This window comes from Python bivittatus, unplaced genomic scaffold, assembly GCF_059951505.1.
Source record: "Python bivittatus isolate LINGU-HERP-01145 unplaced genomic scaffold, Pbiv_v1 ctg000250_np1212, whole genome shotgun sequence".
NCBI lineage: Eukaryota > Metazoa > Chordata > Lepidosauria > Squamata > Pythonidae > Python > Python bivittatus.
The window spans coordinates 111,850-130,000 of NW_028277057.1; the positions used below are offsets into that span (position 1 = coordinate 111,850).

Consider the following 18,151-nt stretch of genomic DNA (forward strand, 5'->3'; position numbering starts at 1 on the left):
GCCAACACTGAAGGCCACCAATCCTTGTTTTCCCTTAATTCCAGGGGAATAAAATTCCTGGGATTTTTCCAGATTTTGTGAAATAAGGTCCTTGACCTGAGATACAGACATGGGAGGTCAGTTGGGAAAACCATTTCAAGAGTAGGTCACAACTGGATTATTAACTGTTTCAGGTGGGAAAATACCCTGGAAGCAATGCAGATTAATTTGAAAAAATGGACCCAAACACTATCTTTAAGGGAACAGTAAGTGCCAAAACCAGGAAGGATTCTTGAGTTTAGCAACTCCAGTTAAACTCCCCCACTCCTCACTCAAGCTTTCCTTTGTTTTAATTTTAGAGGGCTTTAACTCTTCTGCTCTAAAAGAGTATGAAAAGTGTCAGGGGAATTAACATGAAAGACATTAAATTCCATGAGCAGGGCCTTTCTTGCTTTGACACAATTGGCATTGAAACAGGATTTCAATCTAATATGAGTGATATTATGGCAGTCTGTGCATATCTTGACAGAGAACCCTAAAGAAAAAGGATAATGGATTGATAATATGTTAATACCTACTTGGGGGAGTCAGCCCAGTAAATGTGAAAGCAAAGTTGAAGGAGGGAATCTGAATTCAAGAGATCCAGCAGGTCTTTTGCTACTGTGGAGGACTATTTATTTTCAACATGCCCTTTTTTGTGGGGCTGAGAGGACAATGGGCTTTTTCTAATAATTTAGTATTTAGGATTAAGAAAACAAATTAAAGGGAAGTTATTGCTATTAAGATGATCTCCAACACAAAGGTGAGTCATGAAGTGAACAAAGATATGTGAAACCAGGATATAATTTATCACAGTGATCCCACTGGAGTTCCAGAAAGCCCAGTGAAATCTCCTCTGGCAGTGCCATTAAGAATGACAAAGTCCAAACTATCTGCCAACTGTGCCACTTGAAAGCCTGCTATATTACGCTTGTTCTTAGATAATTGCTTGTTCTTAGATTGTTAATGCTGCTCTTAGATTATCAAGGCTGGGGACAATGAAATCCCTCTTTGGGCTAATTAAAATGGGCTTGTAAACAGGTGATATTGTCTCCAATGTGTATATTCACTAGGAATTTCTGTTACAATGCCAAGATCTGAATTCAGATGTTTCCCAGGTTTCAGATAGACTTGAATTAAAGGAGGACTTTGAAATTAATTAAAAGAATCCTTTCCATGGGAAATGTCTATATTTATACTTGGAAACAACTGATGACTTTGAAGGGTGGACACTAGAGGGCACTAGAAGGAAATAAATGTATCAATAGCCATTTTAAGGGAGATTTACGATGAATGGCCAAAGACATAAAGTTCTCTCTTTTAGAACTGGAAGATGTAATCAAAGAGGAACAAATTCTCTCAAATAAAACTGAGATTGATTTGAATGTAGATTTAAAAATGATAACTGATAAGAAAAAGAAGGAAATAATGGATTTACAAATTAAACTGGACAATGATTTAATAATCACAAAAAATACACAAATATACCATAAGAGTGATGTGGAAAACTTCTCTACATCGGATTTACAAAAAGACCATGCTGAAGCTGTTAAAGACTTTGTGAGAAGAGATAGCGAGACTATGAACAGTGACATGGATAACCTTTTATTGGAATTACAAAAGGGGCTTGATAAAGATGCCAACGATTCTGAGAGAAGAGATAGAGTATGAGAAGGCAGACGTTAAGACTTTGTTTGATGGAATTAAAAATTGTGGGGAGAAAGAAGAAAGTATACAGAATCAATTTATTTGATCAAGGTTAATATAAATGGGCAAAATCAGCAAAAATGCTATTTTTGGTAATGTCTAATGGATTTTTAGGACTGTATGACGATGTTTTAAAGATTTTGCTTATTTGAAGAGAGGAAATTGGGGGGACATGTTTAAATAGAAAGTGAGATATAAAAGGAAGGATTCAAATTGGGTTTAGTAGATATAGTTTGTAATAAGTGTTATTTCTGATAACCCTTAACAGACTTTTGCAGATTAAGATGGAGAGATGAGGTTCTTAAAGATTGGTGTATAGAGAATGGGGTGAGGATATGGGATGAAGAGATGGTTGGTTTTATTTTAAGAGGCAGTGATAAGTTATTAATGTTAATTATGCTTGCTGGAGATGGAGGGGGAGGTTTCTTCTTTTTCTTTTTTTCGTCTTTCTGCACTTTTTTTTTAAAAAAAAACGTATATATAGATATAGATATATACACACACACACACACACACACACATATATATACACATATATATACACATATATATACATTTGTATTATGTAGATTGTATTAGTTTTATTTGTATTAATATAATCTTCAATAAAATTTTAAAATAAGATTTAAACTGGTTACGTCCAAGGAAAGAAATTACAGTGAAGGACCAACCCCAGCAGCCAGTAGGAAAGTACATATCCCAAAATACATTTTGTGAGAATCCTGCTCTGCTTCCACTTGCTCAGAAGCTCCAGCACAGAGTTTTCATTTCTACTGAAGTTAGGAAGGAAATTATGAAATGAAGGCTTCTCTGAAAGAGGTTCTCCATGTTTGGATGGTGAGCCTCCATCCTGTAGCAAAGGTTCACTGTCATAAAGCAGATGAGCAGAGAACCAATAAAGGACTGGAGAAGAAGAACCCAGAAATCTGGTAAGAACCTATTAAAAGAAACATAAAGGAAGAGATTTACATCCATATCCATATGCTTAAGTCCTTTCAAAATAATTCTGTGACATGCACCCTCATTTTAGCTACCAAATGTTTAATAATGTTTAATAAAATAATATTAAAATAAAATAACATTTAATAAAAAATATTTAATAATGTCTCACCCCTGCTATATCAGCCCACCCCACTCAGTCCAGCAGAAGGGGCATGTTGCGGACCCCACCAGTCAAGGTACTTTGGCTGGCAGGGTCTAGGAAGAGGGCCTCTTCTGCCACGGTCCCCGCCCTGTGGAACGGTTTACCACCTGAGGTGCGGGTCGTCCCCACTCTCCTGGCCCTCCGGAGAAGTGTGAAACCATGGCTATGCCAGATGGCCTGGGGGCCTGATGGGGGGTTGCATTGTTGGAATTGGCTGGTGGGATAATCGATACTGCTCCCCACCATCATCTTGAATTGTATATAGTCTTTTTATATAGCATTGTTATTAGCTAATTTTAATACGGATATTTATATTTTCATTGTTTTTACTGTTTTGGATTTTCATTGTGAGCCACCCAGAGTCGCCCTCTGGGGGAGATGGGTGGCATATAAATTTAATAAACAAGATAAAAAAACATAAAGCAGACGGACATAAAGGCAAAATTTGCTGGCAGGTTTTGCTGTAGTAAGATTTCTATTATATTTAACAATTTCTGTGTGCTTATCCGTTGTTCCAACTGCCTTGCCAATTTTAGCCACAATTTCTAACCCTACTCACAGTGCTTAGAACTGTTTCAATCAGGTGGATTTGAGCTATTAATTCTCCAAGTCAACATCCCAATCTCCTATATTAGCCTACCGTGAGAAACTGGAGTTGAGAATTACTGAAAATATCCACATAAAGTTATTTGAACGGTTCAAAAGAGCACTAGGAAGAGTTCTTATTAGAGCAACTGAAAACTATTATGGTCCAATGGGGCAAACTTTAGACTCCTAAACATATTCAACCATACACTATTGAGTACATTATACTGTTCAAATATATAGCCAGAATCATGTGATGAAGGGGCCAAAAGGCCCTGCCTACTTTTTGGAATGTGACTTCGGCATGTCACCTCAAGGCTGTAACTCTTAGCCTAAAAACATTGCTCATCTTTGATATGTACCAACACTACTTAATTAAACAACAATAAACATGTAAAATGGGCTAAAATTTGCCTTGTTGAGTTATTCTGAAAATAAAGAAAGTAACTGCTGTAAGGAGAAACATACAGATAACGTGGGGGTATCAGCAGAAAGATAAACATATTAAATATGAAGATGGTTTTATCCCAAACACAAGTGTGCAGAGTAATATCTGATGATTAAGAAGTCACTTATTACTGAAAACCGTAACAGACAAGCCAGAAATTACCTATTATTTACTTATAAAATTGGTCTATCACTTAAATCCACTCCCAGGAGAGCTACTATCCAACTTTCTGCCTTCAGATAGCCCTTTCCAAATTGAGTTAGAGCTGCACATTGCAATGGATCATAGGATATGTTCTACAATAGACAACTGTACATATAAACAAGAAGCTAGGTAGCACACTTAACAGACTGATGCATTTATTATGGGAGAAGCTTTAGTAAAATAACCAGTTTCCTCAGATGCATAAACTCAAGTGGATTCCGGTCAACAAATGTTTAAACCACAATAAATTAGACTATTTAACATGGTATGGATCGGTTGTTTTTTGTCAAAACAGATTAACATGGCTCCTTCTAGGAACTTGTCACTCCATCATGCAAACTCAGTGGTATGCATCATGCAGACTTCATTGGTCCTGACTGACTGTAAGCAGGAACACTAGCTGCATATTGAAGATCAAAAGTGATTGATCAACTGTCATGCAGTGAATCGTTCTCACTGAATCTGTCATTTTCCCCTTCTGTGAGAGATGCTCTGAATGTCCTATATCTCAGGATAATGCCAGAAGTCCTCCTATTCTACACATTCTGTTTTCACATATATACATAAAATCCTTAAAATGTGTATGAAATAAGTATCTAACATAACCTACAGTTGGTCAGAAAGCTGAAATTGGCTATAGCTTCTTGAATTCATTTGCTGCTAAAAAATACATGTGCCATTAAGCGTCAGAGCTGACAACATCATGGTAGAAATAAATATATCTGCTCAGGAGTTATACCATTACCCACTACTTGATAAGTATTAAAGATTTTGCAAGACTCACCTGTACATGCATGAAAAAGGTCCCAAACACCAACAGAGTTGCTGCATGGACCATGTAGACAAATACACCAGGAGAGTAAAAACCCTCGGCTGGCTTGTGCGAGTCATGTTCTTGTGTGCCTGCACTCTTCCTTCTCACCAGACCAAGTGTTAGACAGTGCCAGGGATTGGCCGTGATATACAACCAGACTGCCCAAGAGCCCAACAAAATAGCAGGGAAGGCTAGTAGAAAGTTTGGGATCTGTTTGAGCTCAAAGTATCGGAGGAAGCCAACATTCCAGTAGGTATCTTGTATATAGCTGTAGAGCACAGGAAAGTTCCAGGAGCACCATGGTGGCTTCCCACCATCTGCAGCTGCTACACGATACCCCTTGAATTCAGCCAACTGCAACAGCGGCCTTGGTATAGCATATCCAAGGCTAACATTGGGATTGCAGAACTTATGGTAGGCATAGTACTGAAACAAAGCAAAAGGTAGGAACACAGAGGCAGACATCAGCACCAAAGAAGCAGACAGTTTTAGAAATTGGCCTATGTTCTGCAACGGCTTTACTCCACTTCTTGTCCTTGCCTGAAACTTGAAAGCAAAGAGTTTTGTCTGAGAATAAATGAGAAATCCTGCATTGATTAGCCCATTGGAACGTACCCCGGTGGCTAATGAAAAGAGAAGGAGGCTAATCCAACAACGCCCTTTCTCTAGCCACCCCAAGGCACTAAAAACCAGGAAGGCAAACATACTTTCTGAATAAGCAGCTGCCATAAAGATATTAGCTGGAGTGAGGCAGAAGAGGATGGCTGACAGAAAAGCCCTCCTTCGGCACTGCAGGACCACACAGCTGAGCTCATAGAGAGACCAAGATGCCAAGGCAGAGAAAAGAGCATTGAGCAGAACCGCAGAAAGGAGCAGACGGCTCCGGGGGCACAGAAAGCCTTGGAAAGGCCAGAGAACAACGTCTGCTGCCACTTTTAGGCTCAGGGGAAAGAGGGGGAAGAAGGCACAGTTGTGCTCATACACGTAGCCATGTTCGGCTATGAACAAGAAGTGCTCTGCGTCCCAACGGGAAAGGCCTCCCAGGAACCATTCCAAAAGCCAGTCACAGAACCCAGGGTCACACAAGCGGGGAGGAGAGAAGGCATCTGCAGCATGATCGGGAATCAGGAGATTGAAAAGGGCCTGGGGGGAAAAAAGAGCAGAAAATGGCAACTAAGCAAAGAAGCCATGGAACGATCTCTCTTATTCCACAGTTCTGTCCTATATTCTTTTCAAACCGTTTAAGTTCAGAGATGTTCGACATAAAAAGGAATAAACAGAGATGTATATTGCACATACTGGAAAAGCACTGTTATGCTGCCATTTTACACTTTCATATATTAGATCTCCTTGTGTCCAGACTCTACTTGATTGAAAGAAGGAAGGTACGCAAACAAAGTCTTATTTCTATTGTATATTGATGGATACACTGTTAAAACTGGCTTGATAATATCTTATGAAAAAATAGACTGCTTACATGTGCTTGCTCATCAGTTGACAATTTTCAGTTGAATGTGTTAATATTCACACTCCAGCATAAGTACTTGTACCATAAGTAGTAAATCCTACTTTTCATGGTAAGGAAAATTTATTGTGAAATCAACTGCTAGGTTTATGCACAACTAATCCCTTGAGTCATAGCCATCAAACATCATCCAGGTACAAATCAGACATCAATATGCCTTATTCTCAGGTAGAGCACATGACAAGCTTGTTATCAGGACACTTGATAGGGGCAGCTTGCAGGAGGCAGGGGTTGGTCCACAGTTAGTTTCTCGCATGTCTTCTTATAAGGTGAGCAATAAAAAAAAAAAACCCATTACATAAAAGCAAGTTATAATTTTTGTAATCTACTGCAGGAGACAGCACCCAGCCAACTCTGCCCTCCTCCATAAGCACACTGTGGCACTTTCAGCAGTTGTTCTTCTTGGCTATATGACAGATCAGCACTAGTACTGAAAATGGCTTCCAGATGGTTTCCTGACAGTCATATTTCCAGGAAAAATTCAAAGGCAGAATGAGCTGGATTACACACATTCAACCATTCTTGTCGTGATTCAACCAGTTGGAAACTGCCCTACCTTTCCCTGCTGTTGGAAAATAACTGTAAATGTTATGTTTAAAATGTGGATCAATTACAATGGAAAAGCTATATTCTGGGGCATTTCTGGCTGTTACTGGTGGGGAAAAACAGAGGAGGAGGACAGCCTGGGTAAAGTCATTGATAGCAGAACTTGTTCTTTGTTCACCAGTAATACCACTCCTTACTGTCCTCCTTCTCTCCTGTTCTGCTCTCGGAGGGGCTGTGATCTACACTAGTGTTTCTCAACCTTGGCATCTTTAAGATGTCTGGCCTTCAACTCCCAGAATTCTCCAGCCAGCATGATGGCTGGGAAATTCTGGAAACTGAAGTCCAGACATCTTAACATTGCTAAGGTTGAGAAACACTCATCTACGTGATGAATAAAACTTAGATAAAAAGAGCAAATGGACAGACATACATCACCTTGCATTCCTTACAAGCTACCATTATTTTCCATGTTCTGTAGTTGTGTCCTTGAGGCTGGGATTGTCACCTACCTAAGGCCACCCTTAGGTGTTCAGAAGAGGTGATATCTGAACCAGCAACTTCTCCATCCATAATCCAGTCTTAATCCCACTATCTGTCTGTCGACATTAGTAATTGGTGCTTCACATAGCTCCCAATATTAGAAGTTGCACAAGCCCTACAATTTTCTTGGGCTGGCCTTTAAAATGGCTCTAACAGCTGCTACCTTGAGGCCAACTCTCTTGAATCAGCTGCGTTAGAAGTGAATATCATGGGGCAGGCTTCCAAATAAATATCAAGTGATACAGTTCTGGGCCAGTTTACAGCAAGATTTGCTCAAAAATGGTGTTATTATAGAAATGTGGGTTATCTCGACTGGCTGGCAGTCGCTCAGCAAGAGCATTTCTGCATGCCTTGTTACCCTGCCTAGTGAATACAAAGACTCAGTGTCTAACGGTGAAATTGGGAGTAGCAGATCTGAAGTGGACAAAGGGAAACATTTCTTGCCTGTGCATGAGTGAATTATGGAACTCACTGCAACATGATGCTGTAATGGCTGCTGGCTTTGGTGACTTTTAGAAATAGATGAATTCATGAAGCAGGAGCAGCATGTGGGCAGATTTTTATAATTATGCCTTTGTTAGAGTTATATCCCACCTCAAAATTTTCCCCATGAGAGAAAGAGGGCTGAAGTCACTAGATGAGCTTCTGCAGCTGAGAATAGAATTGAACCTGGTCTCCTAGTCCAACTCATTAATTACTACACCATACTAGCTTTTAATAGGATGGCTCTTCCTGGATTGTCCAATGTGGAATTTTAGGAAACTTTAGGAGTACAATACTTTAGTTATGGCCCCTCTTAATTTATAACACGCAGATTCTTTTCTCAGTTTTTAAGCTGAGTCTAAAGAACATCCTTATCTGTGGATGGACAGATAATATTACAATAATATTATTACTGATTATGTAATTATATTATAATAATTAATTTCTATTAATTATTTGGGGACTTGCCTGAAGCAGAAGTGTAATAATTCTGCAAACTACTGCAAAGCAAACCACCTCTCTGCAACGGGTATCACTACAATTCCTTAGCAGCATCCTGGCCTTGAAGTCCACCCGTTGGATCACTGCAAAGGTCCATGTAGGAAATCTCAGAAAGAAATGTTGAGAACCTGAAACCAGAAAATAAATTCAATGATACAAAAGCTGTAGCTTGTTCCTGCCATGTTTACAGATTTGGCTGTTGGGAATTTGTGTTTGGTATTTCATTTTGGCTGTGTTGGAGAGTTTTATCTTTGTGTGAGGCAGGACTTCAGGGTTGCAGCCCTTAGGCTAGTCCTTTTGTGTTTTTATTTGAGAAAACTGATCTAGAGCTATGTTTGGTTTGTTTCTTCAGAGAACTGCATAAAAACTCATTTACAAAGTATTAAGAAAGCTCACTTTTGTACCATAGGTGCAACCAAACATTTCTTGAAATATAATCTTTGGTTTAAAAGAAAAATGAAAGAAAACCTTATGCAAAGCTAAGTCTTGCTAACATGTTCCTTGTTTCTAGCCACTCTACTGATTTTAAGAATAAACCTCTCTTATCATCAAGACCTGGTGAATTTCTAAGTGGAAAAAAAATCCTTTAAAATGGAAATATTAAAGGGTTTTAAATTCCTGCACTTTAGACTGGCTACCACCAGAGGGAAGCAGACACTCACTGTGTTCGATATACTGTTGTGACAATCAAGGTGTAAGTATGCTATAGCACAAACTTCCTGGATAAAATCCCTAGCAATGCACACATACAATTCAGCTATGTAAAATTATTTGGACACCTCTCATGTATATACAGTATTCCTGTATAGATCAGGAAAAGAGGGGGAAAGTATTTTCCATTAAAAATAACTCATATCAATGCTTGGTAAACTTCTACTGTTAGGCTTTGAACAATTCCTTCTTCCTGTGCTTTTTTTTTTTACTTAGAAAAAGTGAAAAAAATGTAACTTCTTGGCCCTATATATCTAGCCACTTTCACTTTCCTGTTCCCATCTTTTTCAAAAACACAGCCTGCACAAAGAAAGTAGATTGAAGCTATTTTCCAATTCGACCACAACTGTTTAAATGGAAATATTTCTACTGAAATTTTTGGTTGTTGAAGCAAAAGAACAAAAGCAGAACTATCAGACAGTTTAATCTTGGTACTTTGGGGAGGCCAGTTCCTTTTCCTAAAAGCTATGAACCACTGTTGAAATTTTGTAAAGATTGCCTTTCACCAGGCAGATTTGTTTTTGTTTTTTTTAATAATTGGTTTATGCCACTGAGTCTGCATGGAGTCAGGGTTACCTTTACTGTGAATGCTTTATGTGCCCAAAAGGGCAGAAAAGTAGAAAATTACATTAAAACATATTCTTGAAAAGTTCAATAGATGAATAGCTCTCCTGCATTTAGGATGAATTTGGTGGCTACAAGGGAAGCTTTTCCATTAAGGCATTCGAAACTTTTATATTATTCTGTTATCTATGAGGATGAAAATATTGAAAATCAAGATTAAAATATTTAAAACAAGTAATAGGAGTGAATAAAACCAAACCACATTGCTAGCTTTAAAAATTCAAACTTTTCATGAGGTTTTCTTTGCTTATGATATAATTATCTATCATCTATTCAGAAATCAGCCTTAATTAAGTCAGTAACTTAATTTCTGGCAGATGTATCTAAATCAAGATTTAGAAAGCTCAGAAAAATCACATACAACAGTGTGACTCCAATTCTCCATATTCTTGCATTCAGTTTTTAAGGTCTGCAACTGTTTTCTTATATTATTTAAGCAAATACTGTTCTCTTCCTCAGAACTTGTGAAAAAAGGTTTTCATTCCTGTACATTTTAATCTGTCAGCAGCAACAAGGCTGTTGGCTAAACGTAATCAAAGTTGGTTGAATGAGCTACAACTGTTTGGGTTCTCACATCACACTTAACCATAAACATGGATTACAAACTACAATAGCTAAATTTATGCAATACCCTGACTAAACCAAAACCAAACAAACCTCATTATGAGTTATCACAATGTATAAACCTAGCCAACATCAATGATCTTGCAGGCCAAAACTTGGAATGCATTTTGAGAAGGGGCCTTTGTTGGCTTAACTGATTAGCAATCAGTGAACATTCCAATATCATTAAGCTCAAGAACTGCTCTGCTTGCATCATTCTCAGTATTACCTTATCTTTGAAGTGTTCTGTTAATGTACTGTATATCTTTTACTTTATGAAAGTTTTTTTAAAACCCTATTTCTCAGCAGGGCTTCCAATGGATCTTTTCTGCAACTATATGACACTTTTAATTGACAATGTGCTTCACACCCTTGAAACTCAGTTATTTCCATTTTCTGGTAAGAAACTGATACTGGAAATGGCTTTCCTGAAGTACACACTGCAACCATAACCTAAAGTATCAGTAACACTGTGGTCATAGATTACATACTTATGGGATGTAATATAAGACAGATAGGAACAGCATATGAATTCAGAGTGGCAATGAATTCATGGCCACACAATGTTAAGCTCCACTTGCACATAAAGCCTCAAAACTCCAATGTTAGGTTGATACAAAAATGTTTTCTAATCCATTATCCAAAACCAACCCAAGGAAAGAAACTACTGTCAGAATGAGGAATACTTTAAATTCATAACAACATGATCAAAGAGGCTTACTTTAAACAAACACATAAAAGAGACTGGTGATTTGGGTTACCCACGTTAAACACAACAAATCTAGCTGGATCAAGCAGCAGATCAACACAAGCAAATCAGCTTATTTTCCACCATATGGAGACTTCTTCCTGCTCTAACCTCCCATATACATGCACACATACATACCTTTTGTTTTTTAAAGGAGATGATTTGTATTATGAGAATAAAGGCCTAACTAATTCTGTTAAAACTAAAGCAGAAGCTTTCCAACAAGCCAAGGCAGAGCTTCCTAAAATAGTGCCCAATATTGTACAGTGTAAAGTTCATACACTTCATTTCCAAATCACAAATTCTGCATTCATTTACAGAAATGTGAAAACACAAGACAAGTTTATGTATGAAAACTGAACCTGAGGACCACACCCACACAGACATTAAGATCTCTCTCTCTCTCTCTCTCTCTCTCTCTCTCACACACACACACACACATTTGGAATCCTACGAGTGGCTGGAAAGGGCTAGACTAAAAGACAGCACAACAACAGGCACTAAGCCCCAGATCCATAGAAGCAGGGGTCTACACTAGACAGAACCCAAGGTGTAGACTGTGCAAAGAAGCCTCAGAGGCAGTCCAACCACTTAGTGGTGGGTGTAAAATGGAGACAGGAACAGCATATACTGAACGACACAACTGAGTAGCTGGCATTGTGTACAGGAACATCTGCACAGCGTATGGGCTAGACCTTGCCAAGTCCAGATGGGAGATTCCACAGAAGGTCATGGAGAATAACAGGGCTAAGATCCTGTGGGACTTCCAGATCCAGATGGATAGGCAGGTACTGGCCAATCAACCAGACATCGTGGTAGCAGACAAGGACCAGAAGAAAGCGGTGGTGATAGATGTAGCAGTGCCAAGTGACAGCAACATCAGGAAGAAGGAGTATGAGAAGCTGGAGAAGTACCAGGGCCTGAAGGAGGAACTAGAGAGGATGTGGAAAGTAAAAGCCGAAGTGGTCCCAGTGGTGGCAGGAACACTTGGGGCTGTAATTCCTAAGCTGAGAGAGTGGCTCCAACAGATCCCAGAGACAACATCAGAGCTCTCTGTCCAGAAGAGTACTATGCTAGAAACAGCTAAGATCCTGCACAGAACCCTCAAACTCTCAGGCCTCTGGTAGAGGACCCAAGAGTGAGGAAGACACATACCACCCATAAGGGTGAGAAGGGATTTTTTTAATAAACAGAAACAAAAATACCTCCAAAACTGACAGAAGAATAACAGTCCCAGCCTCCAAATACTTAAGCTGCTTCCATGGCTTTACCATTTACCATCATTTTACCCCTCATCATACAGAGTCTTTATTCAAGACTTAAGCTTAACACATCATCCAAATGTGGCACAGCTGGTGTTTTTTGTTTACAGAAACTGTAAATTCCAAGCAAGGCTGATTTCAAGTTTAAATTCCAGATTCTGTAAACAGAAAATGGTAGTAGTAAGCCAAATACTGTAGTGTGTAGTGCATCATAAACCAAGATTTTTGGCTCATTATAATATGTGAACACAGTGTTTCTCAACCTTGATAACTTTAAGATGTTTAAACTTTAAGACTGGTCTATATGTTCCTCTGACATCCATTTTCTCATTTCCTCCATCTACAAAAGTTCAGACATCCTCAGTTCTGTCTTGACCTTCTGCTCATACCTTACTGTGCCTTTTTTCCCCAAGTTGCTCCTCAAACATGGAACAGCCAATATGTACTGCAGTTCGCCCACTCTGCAATCCTTCTACAAAAAGCAATTCTTCAGCAAATAACTTCAATTTTATATTAGCTGCTTTTTCATCAGTAAGGATGAAGATAATTCATTTAGGAAAGGTAAAAAACTTGATGGCACCACCACATTTTTGTTTCTGGGATACGCTCTGAAAAACATGAACATAAATTTGGTATTTTCAGAAAGTTCTGGTTTGAACCAAGAATGCTCAAAAATACATTTTAAAAGAGTATATGGGATTAGACTGATTCTGACTCACTTCTTGACATACTAAGCAATTCAGATCATATGTAATGCTTGACTTCATATTATCTAAGCCTGTAATACAAACTATGATGCTGGGTTTACACTTAGGACAGCACACAATATAAGGAGTAAAGGCTATTCATTTCTAATCCAGCCCTGTTTATTATCAAAACAAAGATTGTAAGATCTGAATAGAAACTATGGCACTTTTGTACTCTGAGACAATATTGGCATTAATAAGTATTCAACATGTTAAAAAACTGCCACGGATCAACAAAAGCAAGACAATTGTTTTTCTGTGAAAAATATATTTTTTTAAAAAATGGAATATCTTGTTCTGGATTAACATGCCAGCAAAGCACATTATTTATTATTTATTCAATTTACAAGCTGCCTAAATCACGGCAGCAACTCTAGGCAACATGCAATGATGCAACAGACCTTTTAAAAACTAAGATTCAGCCAAACAAAAGTTGTTCAACAAAAGGTGAAAAAATGCTACTAAGGGAATATTACGTTAAAAGCTTCACAAAAAGCTGAAGTTATAGAAGCCACCCCAGAAAAAGTCTAAACTGCATCATACACAGCTACCTATTTATGCCAATATTTGATTTTAAAATATGTATCATGAAACGTGAACAAGAGAAGTAGAAGTGATATCTCCCTAGTATGTGACCACTGATCAGGTGGTCTTCCTTTAGTCTTCCTTTCACACTTCAGAGCAGCAACTTGCATACATGTGGGAAACTATCACTACTGCATAAAGTGAATCAGCTGTGAGAAGTGGCTCACGCCAATTCAAATTTTAAAAAGGGATGATTCTAGGAGTGTTCACTCATAGGTGAGCACGTTAACTTCAAAGAGCTTATATCTAGCAAGCTCCTACCGCATTGCAACCACAACCTAGTTGCTCATTTCAGCAGGTAAGACCTAAGCAGCCTTTGTAGTGTAAATGCCACAGCAGTTTGTATATACAAGCTCCTATGTTCCATTTTAAGCATTCCTAGTCTAAAAGAAGTGTCAGCAGATCCTAAGGAAGTATATGATTTAAATGTACTGGATTCCAGATCCAATCCTTGTTATAACTTTCCTCAAACTCGTGTTCTCCAGATATGCTGAATTCTCCCAGCATTCGACCCAGCATGGCCACTGAAGATGCTAACTTATAATTAATTCCATGAGCCGGAACCCCAATATCTAGAGACTTTGGAGAACTAGATAAAGCAAGGTTTAGATTTAAAGAATATCAGGAAAGTGTTTTTATACTAAGTCAGTTTGTCCACCTATCTTACCAATGATCTTTTCCTACTAGCAGTAATTCTCCAGGGCCTAAGAAAGTGGGTGTTTTCTATCATCAGATATTTTCAGTATGCAAATTATGCACTCTCCTACCAAATTCGTCCCTCTTTTCCCCACGTATAGAAATTATTCAGTTCCACCTTTTCTCTACATAGCTCAGAAATGCATGTATGTATGTCCCATGTATCTCCATTAACCCAACAAGACCTATTAGCTAACTTAAACCAAGGTAGACTGTTAAGCTCATTCATTTGTTGTTTTCAAAATACACACTGAAAGAGCTACCTCCATATTTTAGCCCAGTATATGGTGAGCACCCAGACCATATCAAAGTGTCACGCAAACTCAGAAAGCCAATTAACCACGTTGAATTAAATCGCTGAGCAGGAATTTAAGACCAGGTGGGCCACGAGGCTCTCTGGGTGACCTTCTCTGAGCCCAACCCTCACAGTCCTAAGTGGACAAAGGCGTCCACTCCATCAGCGCCAAACCCGGGAAAGTGTGGGAAAGCAGTAGCAGCTCCCCCCACTCCTCCAGACTGGACTAGACGCGGGAGAGGACCAAGGGCGCGTGAGGGAGACGACGTGAGGAGGGGGGGAAGACCTGAAAAGGGAAGGGCGGGTGAGGCTGTATCGACAGCTAAGAAGAAGGGAGCCCATAGGATAGACCATAGCCAATAGGAGGGGCCCATGCAGAGAGGTGCTTCTACAACCAGACGGTCCTGGGGAATGTAAGAGTCGGTCCCGTCCCCCACTGCCCGTCCCTGCAGGGCGGTGCCCCCGCCTCACGCTGGACTTCAACTACCCAGCTCACTCCTCACACACTCACAGACCCTCTTCCTCCTACTTCCGGGTTTCCGGAAAGGCACGGGGCTCTTGGCGCCTGCGCAGTAACGGAAGGCAGCCGCCCTTCCGGCGTTAAAACGCAATCATCGATGGAAGAGGGGGAGAGAGGTTAGATGAGTTTCATCATAGAGTTCTGTACTGGGACATATCTTAAACTTCCGGTTAGAACAATTTTGAAGTATAATTTCGTTTTCTCAGAACTAGAGGAAGAGAGATGAAAACGTGTGTCAGAAGTAAATTGTTCGCCTTTAGTGAGCTCGACTCCTGGTGACTTTTTGAGGTTTTATAAGCCAATGGCTTGGAGACTGATAAAGACGTTGGAAGCCTAATCAGCCGTGAATCTCCCCAATAAGGACGCAAGAAAAGAGTCGGTCTAACCTACGGTACCTCTATGGTGCATTTCCTACGTGCTCGCTTGCCCTGCCGGAAGTTACAGTGCGGAACGTTTTGAGGCTGTTTGCCGGGTAAGAGGGAGTTTATGAAAGGAACACCACCGCCGTTCAAGGAATAGGCTCGCATGGGGAAGTGAAGCAAGAGACGCCATATTAGTTAAGGGAGTCAGGACCAACCTTGCAAAGGCCTTTCTGCTGTAGGGCAGAGTGAAGCTGTCGCGGGCAGGTGGTTTTCTCCGCGGATTTAAATACTGTACGGGGATTGTGAAGGAGACACACCTGGCTTTCTTCATAAGCAAATTCAGTACAGAAAGGGATCCTTGGGTGAACAAACAAACAAACAAACAAAAAAATCTAAAATCCACTTGTGGTGCCTAGCCCTTGTATTAGACACAACCGATTCACTGGAGGTGACAGGCATTGGACCCTGACTTTCAGGGGTTTCTATTATAGTTCCCAGAATTCCTGACCATTTGCTAGGTCAGCTAGAATTTATGGGATCTGTGGTGCAAAACACCTAAAGGTTAAATCCTGCTTTAAACTGCCACAAGACAAGAGCATCGGTTGTTCTTTTATTGTGAACTCACAAAGGTGATACTGAGGAAAGTAGAGAGGCTTCTTCCCACCACTCCCTACAATGCAGCTCAGCTAAACTCTGTGAGAATATTCCCTATTTTTTGGAGCATTTTAACCATAGTAGGACTACAGTACTACCTCTCAGTATTTTGGAATGTGCTTTGGGTCTGGCAATTCCATTCCCTGCTACTGTTTTGGATGACTGTCTTCATCTCTGAGTCAAGAATACCAAGAGACTGGTATACATATTCATATTGTAATATTCATAAAAATACTGCCCCCCCATTCAGATTAGACTTCTAAGAAAGCTGAATTGACTTTCCTTTGAGTATGAGAGAACCATTGAGCGTGTTCATGCATAAAACATAGCATTGGGAAACAAATCCATGCTTCTAAGTAAGTTTTATCTGCATAGAAATCTTTCTTGGAAAAAACCAGCTATGATATACTTAAGTTGATTCACACAGTGAAAACAGAAAACAAAGGCAGTTTGTTTTGACCATAGTTGGTTGAATAAGCAACATCATATTCATCTATAAATAATGTGAAAGTTTCCCCTAATATGCTAAAACCAAACCAGCCAACAACCCTGTGGCTTCACATAGTGTGTGGATCCAGTTTTAGAGCACTCTAACAGGAGCTAACCCCATCCAGGTGCCCTCCAGGTGCTTTTAATTTCAATTCTCATAATTTTCTGTTAGCATGACAGCAGCCAAACTGGCTAAGAAATTATGAGCATGAAGTTCAGTGTATCTGGAAGTCTTCAGGCTGAGCAGAAGTGCTTTAAGTACTGCTGACTATGGCAAATTGCTGTCTTTTTGATCAGCAACACAGCTATTCCTCCCACCCCCAAATCTATGTGAATTCAAATTGACAAATAAGCCATTGGAGCACTGACTTTCTAGATTTCTGTAAGAATAGAATCAGGCCAAGGCTCATTTTGGCCCAGCATTTTGTTTCTCACAGCAGTGCCAGATCCTCTTGGGAGCTTGCAAGCAGGAGAGATGAAAATGCACATCACTTCTGCCATTGTTCCCGTATAACTATTTGGAGGCACGCTGCCTTCTGACTTCAAGCTGAAACTTCTCTGCTATAAAGGCCTACACCACAAATCCTGAAAGCCTCATTGAACTGCCACAATGTATTGGTGAAATAAAATCTACCCTATTAGAGCAGTGTTATAAGCATTTGAATGTCAAATCCTCAGGCAGTTGATTGCGTGCTTCATTAAAGGAGAATAAGCTGCTAACTACTGAATCGTATTTTTACTGCTGAGGAAAAACTTGAGTTGTCTCATGCACCAGAATAACTTGACTGACCTTGGATCCTATGCAGAGTGATGAAGGAGATGGAGAATTTGTTCTACTCATGCTACAAAATAGCTTTCTTGGGTAAGTCCAAGCCTCCTTATGTTGCCTAACTGAAAGTAACTTGGAAGCTACCTTCATGCTCCCAAGCATTTTTGGGAGATCAGATTCAAAGCACTGCATAGCTGTGATAGTTAATAAGTTATAACAGCTCTGTGGACATTTCAGATTTAAAAGCAGATTTGTAGAGCAAAAACTCTACCTCTGTGAACAGTACCTCTTCAGGTCCATCATCAGTGGGAAAGGCCTGGTCTGCTTAAATCTTACTTGTGGGTTTCCCAGGGCATCTTACTTGGCTCCTAGGTGAACAAGGCAAGCAGTCTTCCCTAACCTGCCCCCCCCTCGATTTTTCTAACTCCTCCCAGCCCACCCAGCATGGTCACTGGTCATGGACATTTAAAGTTTTAGTCCAAATCCTACCTAATAACCAGGACAGGAAACCTTGATTTGATAACTAACCCTGTTCTTCAATGATAGCTTCTCAAGTTGATGGTCAAAACAGG

General features: G+C 39.7%; 1 protein-coding gene across 8 annotated transcripts; it reads right to left on the reverse strand.

Moving 5' to 3' along the window:
- Nucleotides 1–1,510: 1,510 nt before the first annotated feature.
- Nucleotides 1,511–15,405, reverse strand: PIGV (phosphatidylinositol glycan anchor biosynthesis class V). 8 transcript variants are annotated; one of them, XM_007429295.4, is made up of 5 exons: nt 15,297–15,405; nt 12,853–13,071; nt 8,483–8,643; nt 4,891–6,063; nt 1,514–2,662 (listed from the first exon to the last, which is right to left on the reverse strand). In XM_007429295.4, exons 3-5 carry the CDS (start codon nt 8,567–8,569, stop codon nt 2,360–2,362), a joined length of 1,563 nt encoding a protein of 520 aa, XP_007429357.2. In that variant the 5' UTR covers nt 8,570–8,643; nt 12,853–13,071; nt 15,297–15,405; the 3' UTR covers nt 1,514–2,359. The 8 variants fall into 8 exon arrangements, with proteins under 8 accessions (XP_087997030.1, XP_087997029.1, XP_007429357.2 ...); XM_007429296.4 differs by having other exon boundaries at nt 15,301–15,400; XM_088140902.1 differs by having other exon boundaries at nt 15,315–15,398.
- Nucleotides 15,406–18,151: the final 2,746 nt, after the last annotated feature.

Excerpts from the sequence above, each read along its gene's own strand:
- PIGV (XM_088140903.1), bottom strand. The coding sequence starts at position 8,569 with ATGCTGCTAAGGAATTGTAGTGATACCCGTTGCAGAGAGGTGGTTTGC. Across the intron at positions 6,064-8,482 it reads TTATTACACTTCTGCTTCAG|GCCCTTTTCAATCTCCTGAT; the intron begins GCAAGTCCCCAA and ends TTTTCCCCCCAG. Across the intron at positions 2,663-4,890 it reads CCTTTTTCATGCATGTACAG|GTTCTTACCAGATTTCTGGG; the intron begins GTGAGTCTTGCA and ends TTCTTTTAATAG.